The sequence below is a fragment of the Macrobrachium rosenbergii genome, unplaced genomic scaffold (genome assembly GCF_040412425.1).
Source record: "Macrobrachium rosenbergii isolate ZJJX-2024 unplaced genomic scaffold, ASM4041242v1 13909, whole genome shotgun sequence".
In the NCBI taxonomy this organism is placed as follows: domain Eukaryota; kingdom Metazoa; phylum Arthropoda; class Malacostraca; order Decapoda; family Palaemonidae; genus Macrobrachium; species Macrobrachium rosenbergii.
The window spans coordinates 62,501-85,809 of NW_027100726.1; the positions used below are offsets into that span (position 1 = coordinate 62,501).

The 23,309-nt window shown below is 35.8% G+C and overlaps 1 protein-coding gene across 1 annotated transcript; it reads right to left on the bottom strand.

Moving 5' to 3' along the window:
- Positions 1–335: 335 nt before the first annotated feature.
- Positions 336–22,611, bottom strand: LOC136838058 (uncharacterized). Its single transcript, XM_067102906.1, has 10 exons — positions 22,416–22,611; positions 19,969–20,010; positions 19,618–19,647; positions 19,394–19,426; positions 17,253–17,324; positions 16,941–17,015; positions 16,525–16,641; positions 3,193–3,312; positions 2,785–2,961; positions 336–697 (listed from the first exon to the last, which is right to left on the bottom strand). The coding sequence occupies exons 1-10, from the start codon at positions 22,573–22,575 to the stop codon at positions 477–479; spliced, it is 1,047 nt and encodes a 348-aa protein (XP_066959007.1). The 5' UTR covers positions 22,576–22,611; the 3' UTR covers positions 336–476.
- Between the last annotated feature and the right edge of the window lie 698 nt (positions 22,612–23,309).

Here is a 23,309-nt window from a genome sequence, read left to right on the forward strand (position 1 = left end):
CAGAATAACAATTCTACTTTACGCCAAACATTTCCCATAATCACAAAGCATGTATAATAAAAGGTTATATTCATCTGTATGAAAGAACCTTTGCAAAGCACAAAAGAATATTGCATATCCTCAGAGGTTCTCACAGAACAGCACCAAAGAAGTGCAGCAGCAGAGGAAGTATAACAAAGCCAGGAAGACTTGAAGAAGCAGAATCTAAGTGAATGAACATTATAATAACTTATAATAATAATAATATGTTTCTAATGACAACTGAGTTCTCTTCCTTAGCAAAACAGTATCATTATCTTCTGAGAGGATGGAGAGGGAGGAAGGAAGGAAGGAAGGAAGGAAGGAAGGAAGGAAGGAAGGAAGGAAGGAAGGAAGAATCCTACAGACAGGATTCACTAAAAGGGAAATCACAAAATCCCTTTCCTTCCTCCTCAGAAGGATAATTCAGGTTCTGCATCACCAGAAGAAGATCAACCTCATGTTGACTTCTTCTGGTGATTTTGAAATAAGAATTGACAGAGACCCAAGTCCTTATCTGAACAATCATATTGGGCCACTTTGTACAAAGAAGAAGAATAATCCCATCCAATGAAGCCACAAGGCCTCGAAGGGTCTGCTCGGTAACCTTTCGACCAAAGCTCATCTTGTAAAGGGATTCCGCTTTCCAGCCATTTCCCTTCATAGACTCCTATCCATCCTTTGAAAGTCAAGAAATAAAGAAAAATGATCAGAATAAAGAAAATTTAGTCAATAAATGAAAATATTAAGGACAATTACGGTAAATTATATGTTGGCAATATTAGATTTTTCATTCTTTATGGAACAAAGTGTCAATATATTTCTTCGATGATTGCTGACTAATAGCATTTTTTAATTTTATACATACACACATACACACACACACACACACACACACACACACACATATATATATATATATATATATATATATATATATATATATATATATATATATATATATAATATATATAGTGGCATATATATATATGCAACACGTATGCTGATGGACAATTATCAATTGCTCTTCTTGCACATATTTATTTCCCTACTTTTCGTAATTGTGTCACAGAGGGGTCAGTTTCCGGACAGGTAGCAGACTCACGAACCCGGAGCATTCCAATATAAGAAATCATGCTGAAAGCTGCAAAACATACATTGAAAATAAAGACCTTAAAATCATCGGACAAACACCCTTATTGATCAAACAACTGGTTCCCCCATTAAACACGCAGTCAACAGCCACTCCCCTTTTCTTGTCTCAAGGTGTCTCTTCCTCTTCTTTATTTGTTAGTCTCCTTCCACTTATGTTTATTTTACTCTGGTGGAAGGTTGGTCCAATAGTTTGCGTAATTTAATATATCTTGTTTTTTTTAAATGTATAATTTTAGGCGTAAAAAGTTTTCAGTTTTAGTTTTATGCTAATTATGCGTTGTTTTTATCCATTCTAGAGCCCTTGAAGATGTAATTATATGTGAGAATTATGAAACGTCGGGAAATAAATATGTACAAGAAGAGCTATTCTTAATTGTCCATCAGCAAACGTCTTGTATATATATATATATATATATATATATATATATATATATATATATATATATATATAATATATATATATATATATATATATATATATATATATATATATATATATATATATATATATATATATATATATATATATAAGGGTGTTACACGAGTTTATGCAAAAATTTCGGGAAATGAAATAAAAAGTAATTTTGAGAAGAAAATGTTCGATTAAGAGAAGCAATTTCAGGCTCTGCTTGTGGGTGAGGGCAATTTCCAAATGACCGTCCACCTCCCACCATCTGACTCACGGGCGAGCAAGATGGTGTCGAGTAGTCAGGGATATTGGGGGGAGGGGGGGTTGGAGGGGTTAGAGAAGGATGAGGAAGAAGTGATTAGGCCGATGTGAATCAAATACCTCCCAGTCAAATGTTTTCCTTGGATACTGAACAAAAAAAAAAAAAAAAAATGCATGCATCACTGAAACCCTCTTCTTCTCCATCAATGGCATTCATTGGACACAGATAAAAAAAGAATAAAAAAAAAGAAAAGAAGAGGAAGCCCAACTGAGTCTGGCGTCCATCAAAAAAAGGCTGATCCATTAGACACTCATCAAAGGTTGAACATGTGTTATTAAAAATCTCTCCCTCTTCATCAGACACCAGTCATAGGCGTAGGCCTAGTCATTCCTGGCTCCTGATTCACCCATTCCGTGACAAAGAGGTGGCAGGACAGACAGACAGACAGACAGACAGACAGAGCGCCCCAGAATTCAACCATCAAAAATGAATGTTGCCTCAGAGCAACATTTGCATGACTTTCTTTATGCATGCAGCCACACGGTACCACTCTGAGCTAACCATTAAAATGAGATTGCTTGCAAGAAAAAGAACCAGAATTAAAAGACTTCAATCCACTTGCCTCATTTACTTCGGCCCCCCCCGACTGCCCCCAACATCCCGGGCTACTCCGACCTCCTGTGAAGGGCCTCACTCCCTCGCCTGAACGGTCATTTTGGAATTCCCCTCACTCACAAACGAAGCCTTAAAATGCTTCTCTTTTGAGAAAATTTTTGCTGAGAGTTACTGTAAGTATGTGTATATATTATGCTTGTCTGTGGCATAACATGACATTAAAAAATTACTTCTCTTCTCTCTCTCTCTCTCTCTCTCTCTCTCTCTCTCTCTCTCTCTTCTGTTGATGAGTATTATATTAGATTTATGTCAGGAAGTAACTTACCATAATAATCAAAATCCTGAATAACTTCCCGTAAACTACTGACTGTCAAGTGCTGCAGGAGACGCCACCCTGCCTGGAGGCAGGTGGCGTTCATGTCCTGCCAGGTCTTCCTTTCCTTCACAAGCTTCACGCATCCCAGACCCTCGATGACCTTGGCCGGGCTTTCGCACGAGAACTCTGGAGGGAGGAAGAGGAGGTTGCAGTGATGAGAAGGGCTACACAAGAGTCAAAATTCCCCAAAGGTCATCAACGCAGATCTTTCATGAGCTCATTTATAAGATGAGAAAGTAGATGATGATACAACAAAGTCAACTGAAGCAATTTTCCTCTTTTCTGCTGACTCTGTGTTTCACAGATTTTGACTCTATAGGAAAAAGCCCAGAAAGACAAAGGATCGTCTTCCCTTACCACAGGTTCGTCCATCTCCCTCGAAAGGAGGGTTGCAAGAGCAGCTGTAACTCCCGACGGAGTTCCTGCATGCTGCGTGGGGGCTGCACTCCGCCTTCCCTCGGGCGCACTCGTCCATGTCTGTACAGTAAGGAGAAAAGAAAAAGATTAAAAAAAAAAAAAAAAAAAAAAATATATATATATATATATATATATATATATATATATATATATATATATATATATATATATATGTTCTATAATGTCACCTGGTATCAAGTATCTGGTTATTACAACTAATCTCAAGATTCAAAAATAGTTACCTCACTTCAGCCAGATACCTGAACTCTCATAACATTAATTATTACGACTGAGTACTCTAAAGGTAACAGTGATCCCTTAAGAAAAAAAAAAATTATTTATCAATCACTTGAAAAAATCAAACTAAGTCTATCAGAATATGTGTGAGGTATCAAAATTAAACTAGAAATATTCTAGAGTAGAAATATTTATAGAGTAAAAGGGCATCACTCCATCAAAAATTCTCTGTTTCCCTGGTCTTAATTCACTTTAGCAAAACTAAAAAGAACAAAACATCTTTATCACTTTGCCTTATGCACACACAATCAATCCTATTCACTGGTGATCAATAAAAAGAAACACTTTTTCTAAAATGTTAAATACAAAAATTTATTTTTAAATTCAAAGTTTATAATTAGAATTAACAATCTGAAAAATTTATTATTACTTGAAATTATTAAACACTTAATTAATTCTCAAAATTAAATTATGAAACAAAATTAATTCATAAAAATTTTATCAAGAAATTTTAAATTAATCAAGCAAAAATTTAAACTTCAAGAATTACTCAAGAATTGAAAAGAAAATCTTAATGAATGAAATATTAAATTAAATCAAGTATGCAATGTTAAATTACCAAGAAATATTTAAAATGCTACGTAAATAAATGTTACATCACAAACATAAAAAATGAGAAAATATAAAGAGATTGTAAATAGAAAAACACACAAAAATACACATAAGATTTATCAATAATGATTTCACTTGGTCAAAATTTCCTAACTTATCATACCATGGTATTAATAAGTAAAATTCACGTTACCTTACACAAACTTGTGAAAACCTCTGCAAATCACTTGCTGCAGCTGCGTTACCACAAAACACACTTTTTTACCAGGCGCCGTTACAAACTAAATAATTTTACTAAATTTAGATCTCAAAAGTTAATGCTAATATGTGACCACAAAACACTACGTTAAAAGTCATCTCTTTCTAAGAACGAGAGAGAGAGAGAGAGGGAACCAAATCAACTGGTCTCAAAAATCAGAATGAAACAGTTTTTAGGATTCCAGTAACACGTGAAACAATTACATGATGTCATTAAGGCATTTTGGGTACGAGATACAAAAGTTCTAGAAGCAGGGAGGTGACGTCATTAAAGCATTTTGGGTGCGAGATACCATGGAGAAACTTCTAGAAAGAAAGTTACGTCATCCCAGCAAAATGTTTTGAAAAGTGGCTCTAATTATTAGACTCTGAACAATGTAATGTAACAACATGAAATCACTCATCTTGAGCCCGTATGGGACGAATCGGCATTTGTTTTCCAAACCTGTCATCACTAACCCAGAACAAAGCGTTCTCTCTTATCTCAACTGATGACAATTGAAATGAAACAAGTCCTTGCTGGACACACACACGTGTTCATATACTACGCTTTTACCAAGAAAGATATTATTCGGTCTAAACTAAGTTACTATTAAAATTGTATTATCAATTCTAAATTATGCTATTAAGTTACTTAATCATTAGTTCTTTTGAGATCTGATGCCAAACTAAATATGACACTTCAACAATCATTATCATTACACATAAAACATAAACAAAAAAGTAAATATGTCAAAATTATAGGAGGATATACATATTACAAGGCAACATCATGAAATTCCTCCCCCCAGAAGATTACTTATCCTGGGTTTGAATCCAACGATTCACAACGGGATAAATAATCTGCTATGACATTATCTTTTCCTGAAATGTGTTTAACTGTTACATTATATGGTTGCAGGCATAAAGACCACCTGGTCAGTGTCATATTATTATTTTTCATCTTATTGATGAACGAGATTGGGTTGTGATCCGACAACACTAAAATTTCTTCATTCCTAGGCCGGTTCACATACACTTCAAACTTTTTCAATGCTGTGATTAATGCTAATTTTTCTTTTTCGATTGTTGAGTAAGTTTTCTGGTGCTTTTTCAGCTTTGAAGACATGAAACATACTGGATGGAAGATTCTGTTGTCATCTTCTTGAAGTAGAACAGCTCCAGTTCCACAGTTGGATGCATCAACTTGTATCACAAACTTTTTATTGAAGTCTGGAGCTTGAAGCACTGGTCTTGAAGTTAATATGGCTTTAACATTCTCAAATGATTCTTGACATTCTGGAGTCCAAACAAACTTTCTTTTCGGACTGGTTAAGTCAGTTAAGGGAGCTACTACGGCTGAGAAATTTGGACAGAATCGGCGATAAAATCCAGTCAACCCAAATATCTTTGTAGCTGTTTTCTCGTAGCAGGAGGGGTAACCTTACAGATACCTTCTACATTAGCGTCAATAGGAGCGAGAAGGCCTTTTCCAACTTCAAATCCTAGATACTGTAACAGTTGCCTTTCCAAACTCAGTCTTTTGTAAGTTGATTGTTAGTCCTGCTTCCTGTAGTTTCTTGAACACTTTTCTTAATATCTTCAGATGTTCTTCCCATGTATTAGAATAAATCACAATGTCATCAAGGTATACACCTACTCCTTCTATTGATCCTAGTAGTTGATCCATCACTCGCTGGAATGTTGCAGGTGCATTCATCAGACCAAACGGCAAAACTGTATTGATAGTCCAAAAGGAGTAATGAAAGCTGACAGCAACTTAGCATTCTCATCTAAGGGAATTTGATAATATCCTTTCAACAAGTCTATCTTGGAAACAAATTTGGCTTGCCCAATATTATCAAGTAAATGATCAATAAGAGGCAAGGGATAATTGTCAGCCACACTGATGGAATTCAGTTTCCTATAATCAGTACACATCCTAAATGAGCCATCTGGTTTCTTCACTAACACACAAGGAGAACTATAATTACTTGAACTGGGTTCTGCTAATCCATGCTGCAACAAATATTCAACTTCTTTCTTCAAAACATCTCGATGAAAAGGTGATAAGCGATAAGCTCTCATTTTAAAAGGTTTTCCATCTTCTCTGATCTTTATCTCATGCTTTGTCAGATTGGTACGCCTAGGTACATCTGCAAAAATTTCTGGAAACTTTGAATCACTTCACTTAATTCACTACTTTGCTCAACACTCAGCTGTTTTAGTTTATCTTCCAAATTTTCTAATATTGAAGAATTGTTCATCTTGCTTTCAGCTCCCAATTCATAGCCATCATCGTCCTCTGTAGATGAAGTTGTCTGTGTTATTGACACTGTTTCAGTTTTAGTTTCTGAGAAGTAAGGTTTCAAGAGATTGACATGTATCTTCCTCTGTCGTTTCCTTCTTCCTGGTGTTTCAGTCACATAAGTTCTGATCACTTAACTTCTCAATTATCCTATAAGGACCTTGAAACTTATTGGTAAGGGGAAATCTTTTCACTGGTAAGAACACTAGAACTTGCTGTCCAATACTAAAATTTCTTAGCTTAGTCTTAGCATCATATTTTCTTTTCATTTTCTCTTGACTTATTTTCAAATTTTCTAAAGAGAATTTTCTAATTTCTCTTAACCTTTTCCTCAAGTTCTTCACATATTCTCCTTGGATTTCCTCTTGATTTTCTTCCCAATTTTCTGCAAGAATCTTCAATGGACCTCTAATGTCTCGACCAAAAATCATTTCATTTGCTGAACATCCCATACTTTCTTGATAAGCATTCCCAACTTCAAATAACATCAATTGTAAACCAGCATCCCATTCTCTTCCTGATTCATTACAATACTTAGTTAACATACTTTTCAATGTCTGGTGGAACCTTTCCAAGGCTCCTTGAGTCTCTGGATGATAAGCAGTTGATAACTGTTGTTTTACTCCTAACAAGTTCATCACATCCTGGAATAATTTTGAAGTAAAGTTGGTTCCTCTATCACTTTGCACAATTTCTGGTATTCCAAACTTGAGAAAAACTCCACCAGTTTCTCAGCAATTATCTTTGCACTTATAATTCTTACAGGAATTGCCTCAGGATACCTTGTCACTGGACACAATAATTTTAACAAATATTCATTTCCTTTCTTTGTTTTCGGAAGTGGCCCAACCACATCTCCTCTAACTTCTATGGGATGTAGAGATGCTTTCTGAATGGTTTCATTCGGTTTTCCAGCTATCTGGCATGTGTGACACACTCTGCAAAATCTGCTAACATCCTTGTGAAGTCCAGGCCAGAAAAAATACTTCATAATCTTCTCAACAGTCTTCCTGATTCCCATATGTCCAGACTCGTGAGCTACTGCTACAACTTGTTTCCTCAATGGATATGGAATCAAAATTTGATGATATTCACCCCATTCAGCATTTCCTGGCATATCTGTAGGTCGATGCTTCCTCATTAGCAATCCTTCCTTTAGATAATAACAGGTACAAGTTTGTTGCATCTCTTCTTGATCAACAACTCTGAAGAACAGATCAGCCAACGTTACATCCCTTCTTCTGCAGTTTCATTAGCTTCTCTCTTGTCACTTGACCAACTTCAAGGGCTGAACTCTCCATATCTGCTAACTCTGCCTCTGTAGTTTCACCACATCTTCAGGAACACTTTGACTACTCAGAGTCTCTTCAATAACAACAGGATCCTCTTCTTCTTGGGAAATCTCTTCTTTACTAACACTATGGGAAACATCACTTTCTCCTGGAACAGCTCTTCTAAGCTTAAAGATCCTTCTTGAGTCTTCTGGTGCACGTAAATCCTCAGTTTCTTCACTTGCAAACATAATTCTCTTCATACTCCTGGTAGTTACACAACTTGGAAACAGGTGGGGGTTATTCTTCTCTAAATCTACTGTAGGACTAATCCTTAACGGTTTCTCTGTCACTATAGGACAAGGAACAAATGGTACACCACCAACTTCATTACCCAGTAAAACATGTACACCTTCAACAGCTAGTGAGTCCTTTACAGCAAAATCAACATTTCCTGTCACCAATTCACAGGACAAATGCAAGCGGCATATAGGAGTTACCTCTTCTCCTCCTATACCCTTCAAAATAACTGAATCTCCGGTGAGATTCTTCTCCAATTGTGAGTGAGCACCACGAACTACCACACTATGGTTACTCCCCGTATCACATAATACTTTGACTGGTACCTGCACACTTCCTCCTTGAGTTGTCAGCATACCTTCATAGATATATAGCTTAAAGGCCTCCAAGCTGTTCAGCCACTCACTGCTTGAAGTTACATTTCCACTGGTTGCTAAACACTCTGCTTGTTTAGTCTCAGTTGTCCCCACACTGCTCTTCGTAGTTTGCTTCACCTGGTTACCTTTAACCACTTGACCAACTGGTTTGGTCTGCTGTTGTGTCTGATAACAATATCGACTGTAGTGTCCTACTCTTCCACACTTGTAGCAGACAACATTAGGCTTCTGTATCTGTCTTGAGAACAGACTGGATGATGAAGATTTAACATTCAATTGTTGAGGGGTGTTACCTGGCTTTGTATTGGCATAGCCACTCTAAAGGATTTCCAGTTGTAATGTTCCTGAAATTTGGATGAGACCTGAAACCTGTGCGTTGTTGGTTCTGGTACTTGACATCATAATTTCTTTTGCTACAAATTATATTATAGTCTTCACTCAATATAGCAGCTTTGTCAAGTTTCTTAACCTCTCTCTCTCTTAAATATGCTCTTATGTGTTCAGGAATTCCTCTAAGATATTGTTCTAGGACTGCTAACTCCTCAAGTTTGTCCATAGATTTAACTTTAGCAGCCTCCAACCATCGTTTAAAACATCTTACTTTGTAAGCATAATTCAAGAAAGTTATCTTGTCATCCTTTCTCAAAGATCTGAATCTTTCATTATAATATTCAGGAGTCATCTGGTAAACTTGTAGCACATTGTGTTTGAGTACCTTGTACTCTTTACACTGATCAGCTGATAAGGCTAAATAGGCACTTCTTCCTTTACCAATGAGAACACTCTGTAACAAGACCGACCATTTATCCTCTGGCCATCCCATACCTGAAGCCACTTTTTCAAAGTGATCAGAAAACTCATCTGGGGCTTCTTCTGTAAACTTTGGAATTAACTTCTGCACTCTTACTACATCAAATACAGGGTTTGAATCACCTTGAGTAGGGTTAGACGGTGTTACAGGTAATGTGGATCGAGCTTTTATTAACTCCATCTCCCTTTCATGTCTTGCTCTTTCCATTTCTTCTTTTGCTCTTTCTCTTTCTTCTTCTGCTGCTTTTCTTCTTCTCTCTCCTTTCTTTCTCTTTTCTCTCTATCTTCTCTTTCTCTTTCTGCCTGCATTTTCTCTCTTTCAGCCTGTATCTTCAGCTTAATCAAATTTTCTTCTGCTTCTATACGTTTAAGTTCTGCTTCTGCATCACTTTTCTCTTTCTTTTGCTCATGTTTATCTGTAAGTTCTGCCTCAGCTGCATTCAACAACTCTTGGGCATCTCCTAACTCTTCATCTATTTTACCAGAGTCCATCAATGCTTGGATTGCAATATATTTGATTTGTGCCTTAATCATACCACTAGACACATTACCCCCACATGCCACTGCTAAAGCAATCCACTGTGCCTTAGTCAGGTTGGATTCAGATAACTCTTGGAAGGAAGGAGTTGCTAAAAACTTCTGAACATTGAACAGAGCCATTATCTCTAAGTTACTCAACTAAATAATTCACAATACAAAGCAAAAAATAACTATGTGGTCACTCTCCTATCAAAATATATCCCTAACACCACCAGTATAAACCATAAACCAGAGTGATATTTTGTTTTGTTCCAGGGTCTCTGGGCACCAAACAATATAATGTCACGATGCGTATCAAGTATCTGGTTATTACACAACTAATCTCAAGATTCAAAAATATACCTCACTTCAGCCAGATACCTGAACTCTCATAACATTAATTATACGACTGAGTACTCTAAAGGTAACAGTGATCCCTTAAGAAAAAAAAAATAATTATCAATCACTTGAAAAATCAAACTAAGTCTATTAGAATATGTGTGAGGTATCAAAAATTAAACTAGAAATATTCTAGAGTAGAAATATTCTAGAGTAAAAGGGCACCACTCCATCAAAAAACTCTAACTGTTTCCCTGGTCTTAATTCACTTTAGCAAAACTAAAAGAACAAAACATGTTTATCACTTTGCCTTATGCACACACAATCAATCCTATTCACTGGTGATCAATAAATGAAACACTTTTTCTAAAAATGTTAAATACAAAAATTTATTTTTAAATTCAAAGTTTATAATTAGAATTCACAATCTGAAAAATTTATTATTACTTGAAATTAACACAACACTTAATTAATTCTCGAATTAGATTATGAAACAAAACCAACACACAAAAACTTTATCAGGAATTTTAAATTAATCAAGCAAAAATTTAAACTATCAAGAATTACTCAAGATTTGAAAAGAAAATCTTAATGAATGAAATATTAAATTAAATCAAGTATCAATGTTAAATTACCAAGAAATATTTAAATTCTACGTAAATAAATGTTACATCACAAACATAAAAAAATGAGAAAATATAAAGAGATTGTAAATAGAAAACACACAAAAATACACATAAGATTTATCAATAATGATTTCACTTGGTCAAAATTTCCTAACTTATCATACCATGGTATTAATAAGTAAAAACAAACTGGTATGGAGAAAATTTGAAAGAATCAGAAATGAAACCATTTTTAGAAAGTAAAATATATGCAAAATATAAAAAATATATAAAAAACGATGGGGAGTAAAAAACCGATTGAACAATCTGTTTACCATCACAAAATTAATCAACACTTTCGATGTCAAAATTAAGGAGAAAGAGATTTAAAACTATATATATATATATATATATATATTATATATATATAATATTGCAATTTGTCTTTGGAAAGTCTGAAAATCCCCTTCATAGAAAACAAAGTGGACACAAACTCCTTGTCAAGGATTTCAGTCAAAATTCGTCAAGTCAATCTTAAATACAAAACTTTCACCACACTTGTTACATTGTAAATATACTCTCAATGGGCAAACGTCAGGATAATGAGTGTAGTGGGAAAGAAACCTATATTTGTGGAATAGAGAATTTTCATGACCGGAAAGCTTTAAATAGTTCTTGAATATGATAATAGTTCAATGAGATCATTACGAGTGTTCAAAAACATTCCATAAAAAGATACAACTACATTACATTAAAAAATTTTACAAAAACTTAAGATTTTTTTTTATCTCAAAAAGTGACATTTGTTCTTCGAACATGAGTAATGATTTCTAGATTCTGCTGAATCAACATTATTTTCTGTGAAAGTTTTTCTGACAGCAGACATATTCATATCAGGGCGATAAATAAGGATTCACAAAGAGAAAAAGAAATGGATGATTGTTCTTTCAAAAGGAAAAAGACCCTGCGTTTGGAAGTGATATTATGATAGAATAAATGAAAATAATTGGTAAGAAAATTATATGAAAGAATTGAGAAAAAAATTTTTAGAAAGCAAAATGTATGTAAAAAGCATAAATGATGGGGAAAAAACCGATTAAGCAATATCTTACCATCACAATGTGAACCATTTGTGCAAAACCAATACAAGAACAGGTTCGTCCATCTTCGAAATCAGCAAAACTCCTGCATGAAGGAGTTCACGTGGGGCTGCACTCCCTTCCCTCAGGCAAGTGTCGATGTCTGTTCATTAAGGAGAAAGAGATTTGAATATATATATATATATATATATATATATATATATATATATATATATATATATATATATATATATATATATATATATATATATATATATATATATATATATATATATATATATATATATATATATATATATATATATATATATATATATATATATATATATATATATTGCAATTTGTCTTTGGGAAAGTCTAGAAAATCCCTTATAGAAACAAAGTGGACACAAACTCCTTGTGGAAAGTTCAGTCAAAGTGACAAAAATCAAGTCAATCTTAAATACAAAACTTTGTACCACACTTGTATACATAAATATACTCAATGGGCAAACGTCAGGATAATGAGTGTAGTGGGAAAGAAACCTATATTTGTGGAATAATTTTCATGACCGGAAAGCTTTAAATAGTTCTTGAATATGATAATAGTTCAATGAGATATACAGTGTTCAAAAGGTGCACATTCCATAAAAAGATACAACTACATTACATTAAAAGCCATATGCAATTTTACAAAAACTTAAGGATTTTTTTTTTATCTCTGGTAGTGACATTTGTTCTTCAGAACAGGACAGGTGAGAGTAATGATTACTCTAGATTCTGCTGAATCAACATTCAAAAAGTGTTTGCCATTTTCTGTGAAAGTTTTTCTGACAGCAGACATATTCATATCAGGGCGATAAACAAGGATTCCCAAAGAGAAAAGAAATGGATGATTGTTCTTTCAAAGGAAAAGACCCTGCGTTAGGAAGTGATATTATGATAAGTAAGAATAAATGAAAATAATTGGTATGCAGAAAATTATATGAAAGAATTGTAAGGAAAAACATTTTTAGAAAGCAAAATGTATGTAAAATATAAAAATGATGGGGAGTGTCTTACCATCACAATGTGAACCATTGTGTGCAAAACCAGGAGGACAAGAACAAGTTCGTCCATCTCCCTCGAAAGGGGGTTGCAAGAGCAGCTGTAACTCCCGAAGGAGTTCCTGCATGCTGCGTATAAGCTGCATTCGTCGATGTCTGTTCATTAAGGAGAAAGAGATTTGATATATATATATATATATATATATATATATATATATATATATATATATATATATATATATATATATATAAATATATATATATATATATATATATATATATATATATATATATATATATATATATATATATATATATATATATATATATATATATATTGCAATTTGTCTTTGGGAAAGTCTAGAAAATCCCTTCATAGAAACAAAGTGGACACAAACTCCTTGTCAAGGAAAGTTCAGTCAAAGTGACAAAAGTCGTCAAGTCAATCTTAAATACAAAACTTTCACCACACTTGTGGCAGAAAGCTCAGAAATGAATACATTGTAAATATACTCTCAATGGGCAAACGTCAGGATAATGAGTGTAGTGGGAAAGAAACCTATATTTGTGGAATAGAGAATTTTCATGACCGGAAAGCTTTAAATAGTTCTTGAATATGATAATAGTTCAATGAGATCATTAATGAGTGTTCAAAGGTGCACATTCCATAAAAAGATACAACTACATTACATTAAAAGCCACAGCAATTTTAGTTTAAGGATTTTTTTATCTCAAAAGTGACATTTGTTCTTCGAACAGGACAGGTGAGAGTAATGATTACTCTAGATTCTGCTGAATCAACATTCAAAAAGTGTTTGCCATTTTCTGTGAAAGTTTTTCTGACAGCAGACATATTCATATCAGGGCGATAAACAAGGATTCACAAAGAGAAAAAGAAATGGATGATTGTTCTTTCAAAAGGAAAAGACCCTGCGTTAGGAAGTGATATTATGATAAGTAAGAATAAATGAAAATAATTGGTATGCAGAAAATTATATGAAAGAATTGTAAGGAAAAACATTTTTAGAAAGCAAAATGTATGTAAAAAGCATAAAAAATGATGGGGAGTAAAAAAACCGATTAAGCAATCTGTCTTACCATCACAATGTGAACCATTGTGTGCAAAACCAGGAGGACAAGAACAGGTTTGTCCATCTCCCTCGAAAGGGGGTTGCAAGAGCAGCTGCGGAGTTCCTGCATGCTGCGTGATAAATTACTCCGCCTTCCCTCGGGCACTCTGTCGATGTCTGTTCATTAAGGAGAAAGAGATTTGAATATATATATATATATATATATATATATATATATATATATATATATATATATATATATATATATAATATATATATATATATATATATATATATATATATATATATATATATATATATATATATATATATATATATATATATATATATATATATATATATATATGCAATTTGTCTTTAGGAAAGTCTAGAAAATCCCTTCATAGAAACAAAGTGGACACAAACTCTTTGTCAAGGAAAGTGCAGTCAAAGTGACAAAAGTCGTCAAGTCAATCTTAAATACAAAACTTTCACCACACTTGTGGCAGAAAGCTCAGAAATGAATACATTGTAAATATACTCTCAATGGGCAAACGTCAGGATAATGAGTGTAGTGGGAAAGAAACCTATATTTGTGGAATAGAGAATTTTCATGACCGGAAAGCTTTAAATAGTTCTTGAATATGATAATAGTTCAATGAGATCATTACGAGTGTTCAAAAGGTGCACATTCCATAAAAAGATACAACTACATTACATTAAAAGCCACAGCAATTTTACAAAAACTTAAGGATTTTTTTTTATCTCAAAAAGTGACATTTGTTCTTCGAACAGGACAGGTGAGAGTAATGATTACTCTAGATTCTGCTGAATCAACATTCAAAAAGTGTTTGCCATTTTCTGTGAAAGTTTTTCTGACAGCAGACATATTCATATCAGGGCGATAAACAAGGATTCACAAAGAGAAAAAGAAATGGATGAAAAGGAAAAAGGATTCACAAGATGAGAAAAAAAATGGATGATTGTTCTTTCAAAACTCAAAAAGCCAGAACCCAGAGGGGGTTGAAGGAATGGAGTTCCTGCAGGCTTCCGCCTTTATTTGGAAGTGATATTATGATAAGTAAGAATAAATGAAAATAATTGGTATGAGAAAATTATATGAAAGAATTGTCAGTGACAAAAGGTCAAAAAACATTTTTTAGAAAACAAAATCAAAATATATGTAAAAGCATAAAAATGATGGGGAGTAAAAAACCGATTAAGCAATCTGTCTTACCATCACAATGTGAACCATTCTGTGCAAAACCAGGAGGACAAGAACAGGTTCGTCCATCTCCCTGTTAGGAAGTGATATTATGATAAGTAAGAAAATGGGGGTTGCAAGAGCAGCTGTAACTCCCGACGGAGTTCCTGCATGCTGCCTGGGGGCTGCACTCCGCCTCCCCTTGGGCGCACTCGTCTATGTCTGCTCGGGAGTAAAGACAGTTTTGAGAAAAGAGGCATTGCGGAATTGTTCCTTTTGTTCCGAGGGAGGGCAAGGGAAGTCATTTCGACAGACAAAGAGGGCAAAGAGTTTTTATAATCCATATATCATAAGGACTTGGAATTGATAGCCTGCTGGATAAAAACAATTAAACCTTTAGATATGTATAACAAATAATTGCAAAACCATACCCATTACAATTTCAGATAAGAATTATGTGTCAAAGAAGGACAAATGTTCCTTGGAACAAGAAAGGCAGTTGGAATAGTGACTTGGAATTCTATCTGTTTGATCCTATTATAGAAAGAGTTTCCTTTTCCTACTGGAAGGTCATCAGATGGGAAAGGGATAACTCTGAAAGGAGAAAGGTCCATGATAAGATCTGATACAATATATATATATGGCTACATCACCGAAAGTGTCACATTGCTTCTCTGATTATGAAGGAGTGAGTGAGTGAGCACTCTGTCTGAAAACTGCTCAGTAAAGAAGTTCAGTCTGTGAGCGACTGTTGACGTCAAGTCAGTCAGAAGCCGCCTCACAAAACCTGAACACTAGAATTCCGACCTACACATACGAGGGTTTCACACCTGCCATATTAGTATTTGTTTAATGTAGATTTTAAGTGTTTTTCAAAAAGATGTCCGTATTCCTTGTGAAACGGATGAATTGATTCAAAATGTTCTTCTACTGCATTGCTATGCTAGCTTTTGCCCTTTTGTTCTTGGCATTTGTATTGATCGTGGGACGTCAACCAGAATAAGAGACCTGATATCCCATATCGGTGTGTTCATTCTACAACAAGCAGCCTAGACCTAAAGCCTAGCAGCCCCTGACTGCTATGGTAACAAAGGGCTTAGAGTGATTCTTGTGGAAAAGATGCATAAAAAAGGACAAAGAGGAAAGAAAGGCCATATGAGCAAAGTGATAATTTCTTCTAGTAGTAAACGACGGGTTGACACAAAGTGTGGAAGAATAGATGACGAAAAGAACACAGTAATGCGCATTGATCTCTCACCTTCACAGCGCGAACCATTCTTTGCAAAGCCAGGTAGACAGGAACACCCATACTCGAAGAGCTTGTCGGTGCAAGCTTCATGATCACCGCAGTTGTAGCTTCCCTCTGAGCACTCATCTATGGGAAAACTTATATTGTAGTTAGAGAGCAGTTATTCCACATATTCCTTAAGATAAAACTGACATAGAAAGATGAGTAAAAGAAGCACCATCATGACTGATAGTGGCTACACGAGGAATTCCTCCCATCGACGTCAGTCAGACCTTTCACAGGACTGACAAACTATCTAGAAAGGGACTCCTTCGTTTAGTGGATCAGGACAGAAACATTTCAGTGTCATTCAATTCATGCTACAGAAAAATAGATTGATATGTAAAAACTGTCTTTTCCTTGTCTAGAACATAAGTAGGACTGACCTATTCCTCCCGTCTCTAACAAAGAGATGACTCCAGATATTTCCTGGCGAAGGGAAGATTCCAGTTCTTGTTGTCCTGGAAGGGAAAAATCATCCCATGAACACTACCTGGAACTCTTATGCGCTTTCAGTCCTATTCATACTTGTACATGGAATATGTCTAAGTAATATCAAAGTCCTGTACTATAGAACTGAATTAGCAAATAATAAATTAGTATAATTTATTTTTCAATCCTAATGTAGGGAAATGTTGCAAAAACAGTTAATCCTAGATTGAGAATTGCGCCAAATCCCTTCCAGATAAAAAACGTACCTGCTGATGATATGTTTTTGAAGGATTCCAAGTCCTCCCTTCTAAGGCAGTCTTTTGCGTCCTGATGAATCCCTGGAACGTATAGGAGGTACTCGAGATGAAGAGTTTATACATACAAACATTCATTCATATATATATATATATATATATATATATATATATATATATATATATATATATATATATATATATATATGTAAATTCTGCTGTTCGCCCTCTCTGCATTATTTAGTAAGAATACCATTCAAACAAAGACAGAAAAGCGTCTCTGTCGAAACTAAGCAGGCCGGGGTAGGCTGTGTTTTTGAAAAAATAACTGCTTTTAGTGGCTGATAGGTTAGCATCAGGGGGCCTAACTCACAGGGAGGGTTTTACCAAGTTGCCTCTAGTGAAGGCAGCCTTAAGCTTCTTTTTTCCCCTGTTCTATGCATTCGGCAATGTTTTGTCAAATTTTCTGACTGCCGGCGGCTACATACAGGCATACTGACGCGAACAACAGCTGCCCTGACCTGACCTGATGCCAGTAGAGAGAGACTAACCTTCAGACTAAGAGCACACGTTGTGCTCAGGCTAACTTTGTGCTTTGTCCTCGGACTGTCTTTATATTATTAGTGAGGCAGCGAAACGAGTCTTTTCAAGAATTATGATCATCAGTTGCATGCGCAAGCAACCCACATAAACGATAAGTCTGGAAGTGACAAGATTTTCATTGACTTGCTAGTATCTCTTCCCCTGTATTTCAAATTTTTCCATTGTTTCACCACTTCGCCACCATTTACGAGAGAACCTGGTATAACCATATTTCTTTTATGAAGTCTAGTGTATGAATAATTAATATTGCCTAGTGAAACTGCATAAGCTATTCCAATGCAGTAAGTAGGAATTAGGGAAAGTTAAGTGTAAGTAAAGGTACAAGCAAGCCTTGAATCCTAGCCCATCGTTTGGAAGAGAAATAGCCTTCCTAGTACTAAAACCGCGTACGATATCTACTGGTACAGACATTCGTTGCGTTGTATTTTCTTACCGAAGCAGGGAAAATTGACTGTGTCTGACGTTGGCAAAAGTTCTTGTAATTTCCTCGCTATCACCGCACATTCTTTCTTTGTCGGGACTAAGTGGGAAGTAAAGGGGTTTGACGTAATCCATTTGTTACAGAGTAATCCATTATCCCATATGTAGTTCCCGGCTGGCGACCCAACTCAATTAAGTAATTGCCTGTCTTTGAGGTAAACTTCAGCTTTCATTGACAGAGGTTACGAGTGTCATTGGTGAAGCAGGGCTACATAAATTACATTAATTAATTAATAAACTCATCAGCCAAAGCCCACACATAACAATATATGCATGCATATATATATATATATATATATATATATATATATATATATATATATATATATATATATATATATATATATATATATATTGTTTAACATCAATATGATGGTGTAAAACTCTTCCTGCCCTGATATTCTGATAAACATTCTTTGCAAGAGACCTGGTTGTCATCTTTATCATTCGGTATCACTAAACATAACCTTGACTATTATCTATTACCAGCGAAAATGGCAAAGGCTTGGCATTAGCATTTAGAACTGTTTTCCACAACTGACAGAATTTCACTTTCAGAAACGAGTGAGGAACACTAGAAGTTACCTTCTAATGTCTTCTAGTGTCTCCATTTTTTTCATTAAGTATGAAGGCTATGTATAACAAAAATCTTTACACTACGATTATAAGAGCATCGTCTTCCCATAGAACTGAAGTGGATGGAAGGGTCATATCTGTCTATGAATGTGCAGGGTCTCTAGAGTGTTCAGTGGTCTGGTTAAACTACTTTAATACTACTACTACTCTGGAGTGTTCTAAACATAACAAAATATGATCACATCATTTGCTACTAATCTGTACATTATTCCAAATGCTTGAAGCACCCTCCCCAAGTGATGATAAGCATCCACATGTGAGTAATGAATATACTACCGCTGGTTGTATATTAAGTGTTGCATTGAAATTCTTTTCAAGAAATGAGAGTGGAAATATGTCTGACAGGGTGTTTAGAGTCCAGCCACTCCCAAACCTTGTTTTTTAGTAGAAAGGCTTTCCATGACCCTGCCATAATCTCTGGAGAATAAACTTACTCTGCAAAGAGTCCTGGTTGTCTGTCGCTGCACCTGAAGAAAACAAAACAATAAACAATAGCTTATAAAGTCTGATTTCTATAATCACTGAGGGGTATTGATCAGTATATCATTAAAGTGAACTTATGGAAGACAGTAGTTTCTTCACTATTGACGAATCAGTTGAAAATCCAGACAGGATGCTTTCAGAAAGATGGCAGTGGATATCGCAGAGTCACAGATACCTTTCAGGTGTTCCATTTCATGGTGAAGTTCTGGAAAGGGAAGATCAGTCTCCCTTTACATGGCAGCATCATCAAAGGACATTGGATTCAAATGGAAATGTGACTGAATGGAGTAAGTTGTGCCACTTCAGAATGTATGGTACTGATTATTTACTTATGAAGATATTAGAGTATAATGTGTAAGTAAAAGTTGATCTTCTATGTGACCTCTTCTCAGGAATTCTTTGTAGAAAAAATCTGGTCTAAGAAGTATCAAGCTAACACGAAGCTGATTTAATCTACTTTATCCTTTAAGTAAAGAACTTTGTTACTTAGTAAAACAAACACTTGGAAAAAACACATAAAAATTACCTTGAAGATTGTTTTCGACGTGTTTAAGCTTCTCCTGCATTTCTGAAAATATAAATGGTTGTTTGGAGAACATTAGTCTTTCTTCCTGAGACACAAGGCTCACTTTAACAGCAACTTGGCTCATTCTATGGAGCAGAGAGACTCATGAAGTATAGGATTTTGTTATGTAGTAGAACATAAATATTTGGAAGTAAAGTTTGTCCTCAATATGTTCCTGTTTCTCCTGCATGTCTGGAAATATAAATCATTGCTTTTAAAAAAGCTGGTCTTTATTCTTAAAACTATACTGCACAAGAAATGTGTGAATAATGGGGAGACATGAATAAACTCCTGTAACCCAGAATCTTAATAAAAGAAGAGAGAGATATACCCAAGAGTGTACAAAGGTTCTTCTGCATTCATTACCTTTATAGTAAGGAACAGATCATAAGAAGTCGCGACTCAGCCTGGCTTTTCTCCTCACCTGCAGTTCACTTGTGTAAGTGGTAAGGGGAAATTACCCACCAGTGAAGAAAACAGAAGACAGGGATAAGAAAACAAACACCGAATTAAAACAGAAATCAGTTAAAGAAATAGAAAGAAAATGTAAGTGCGCTTGAAAAATATGCCAACTTCTTTTAAAGTGATAGAAACCAGCAGAACAAAAACTGCTCTGAAGACCATTTCATGGCTTGACACTGCGAGGAACAGAAGGCTCCTGGTGCTGGGGCGTGTGACAACATAACATTGCGACAGAGTGTGAATGTGGAAGTTCTGCAGAGCGAGTAGCTCACACACACACTGGCCCTTGGGGTGAAGGGAATGAGTGAGCTACAAATGAAGTTCTCCTTGTGAAAGGGAACAGCATCTTCCAGTAATCTTTGTAAAGGTTGAAGGTCCAGACAGGTTTCAGACACCAAGACAGGAAAAAGATTACAACAGCAGCCGAGAGGAAGATCAGAAACAGATGGCACTGATAATGTCATCTATGCAGGAGTAGAAACCCTAACAAAAAAAGCTAGGTTTCATGGCAAAAGTAGCTGAGCATTTTTCAAAACTGAGAAAATCTGAAGTGGTAGGCTGCAGATACCATGACAGGAAGGAGAAGAAATCTCTGGCAATAGCAGAAAAGAAAGATCTGGGGTAGCCAATGAGCAAAACCTTGTTTTCTGGCAGCATGAGATGCTGTGGGAAAGAACACTCTGAGTTGAAGGTAGCACCAACTGTGTCTGACGTTTATGAACATTCAACACACTTTGACCTACACAAACAGAATCATTGGGCGGGAACCTGATGCAAAACTGTCTAATCAGGTAAGTCTTTGTTTTAGTGAAGTTTAGCCTAATTCCTTATCACCTACACCACAAACTGATCCCCTTAGATGGCTGAAACATTATCTGTAATCAGACCCAGCGCATTATTAGATAACTGGGCCAACATTTGTCTGTTGAAGACAATAAAAAAACAGAGTTCCTGTGGTGACCCGCCATGCTGAACAATAGCAAGAAGCACAAATCAATCCTTGTACTTAGCCTATTTTTTCACGGGCAATTCAAAATGCCAGCATCAGTTCTGAAGCACGAGACCTTTAACATATATGACTTATAAGTTCCCTACAATTCTGAGATAAAAAGGTTTGTGACAACCTCATTCACAATTCCCCAACTAATAATGAAGCTTGCTCTGCAGTGAACAGCCATGCCCTCCCTGTGCATGTGCTGTGCTGTGGCTGCATGCAAAGGAAAGCTATCAAGTTCTGGAACTAGCAATTCAGCCTTAGGCTAAGTTCCTGAAACCAGATTAAGATCAAGAAATCAGGTCATACTTACAAATATGACACAGAAGGTCAAGAGGTCTGACTTAGGGGATTAAAATATATGAGAAAAACCTCATAGGTTTCTTCTCATTGAATTAAGCTGAAAGGAAACCACAATTGTAATGTCAAATAAAATTATTCAGAATATAATCAACAATGAGTCAAGAAACTGTAATGATGCCAAAAATCAATAAATAAATTCCATAAATGAACAAATCGATATGGTGGAGCCACTCCACCAGGCAAAGAAAAACAAGTCTTCCAGGACTCCCCCTTCGCTCAACCAGGGAGGAGAGAGAGAGAGAGAGAGAGAGAGAGAGAGAGAGAGAGAGAGAGCAATAACGATGGATTTCCATGCGAGAACCCAACTGATCTCTCTAATGAACCTTCCCAGACTGCCATTTTGGAAAGAGGCCAATGGAGCCCAAGAGGAAAGTGTGCTGGAATAAATGGCAACACACACAGGAGGAGGCTGTGAAGTGAGATAGGTGAAAATGAAAATGAATAAACTTCATGAATGGCTTAAGAGTTAGTTATGACAACAAATGCTTATTTTATCTTTAAAGAAGAAAAAAAGAAAAGATATAATAACATGTCAAGAATATGGATCACATAGAAGAAATGAAAACTTGAGCATGAATCACTGCATTACCCTTCAGGGCTGCTTCTTGCTTCTTTAGCTGGTTCAAGGCTGCTTCTTGCTTCTGCAGTACCTCTTCCATCTTGATGAATAGAAGATTCTCCCAGTCCTGACAGTGGGCAAAATTCCCAGCTGTTAAGAGAAAGGTGACTAAAATAATGACAGTCACCATTTTTTCTTGCAAACCCACTGATTTGGCTTTCCCTTGCAGCTCTGGGTCTTTATATATCCAGTTCTCACGAGGATGCATTAGTCAGACGCGTGACTAAGTCCACTATTCAAGGGCGTTGTGTCTCTCATCAGACGAGAGTTCAAGTGGATGACTTAGAGGCAGGGCGGGGTTGGGGGCGGGCCGGGCGTGGGGGGGGGGGATGTGTGTGTCGCCGGCTGTCTTATCATGGCTTGATGATTAAGAAGAGGTTTGGAAGTGAGCACTCGACAGGGTCATGATAAGACTACCCGAGTGCCACTTGTGAGGCAACTGCTTTGCTACCCCTCGATTTTGAGGGATAAAGATAAATGAGTCAGGGTGGACTTTATCTTATAAAAGTGGCAATGCCATCATAAGAGGGAAAGCAGAGAAAGTCAGGAAGATGATTAGGACACTTAGAGTTTGGATGGTTTACGATAATGATTCACTTGCTTTCCTTCTCCAGATATTGAGGCCTTTTCATAAACCTCTTACCCAATCCATTGTTGAGAGAGAGAGAGAGAGAGAGAGAGAGAGAGAGAGAGAGAGAGAGAGAGAGAGAGAGTCCAGAGAGAGAGAGAGAGAGATAAATTGATTAGTCCACTGAAGAACTACATCACAGTAAACAGGTGATTTCAAATATCTCAGAGATATTTCAACGAGGGAGAGATAACCATTGATTAGTGAGCCATATCAGTGTTATGTCTATTGGGTCT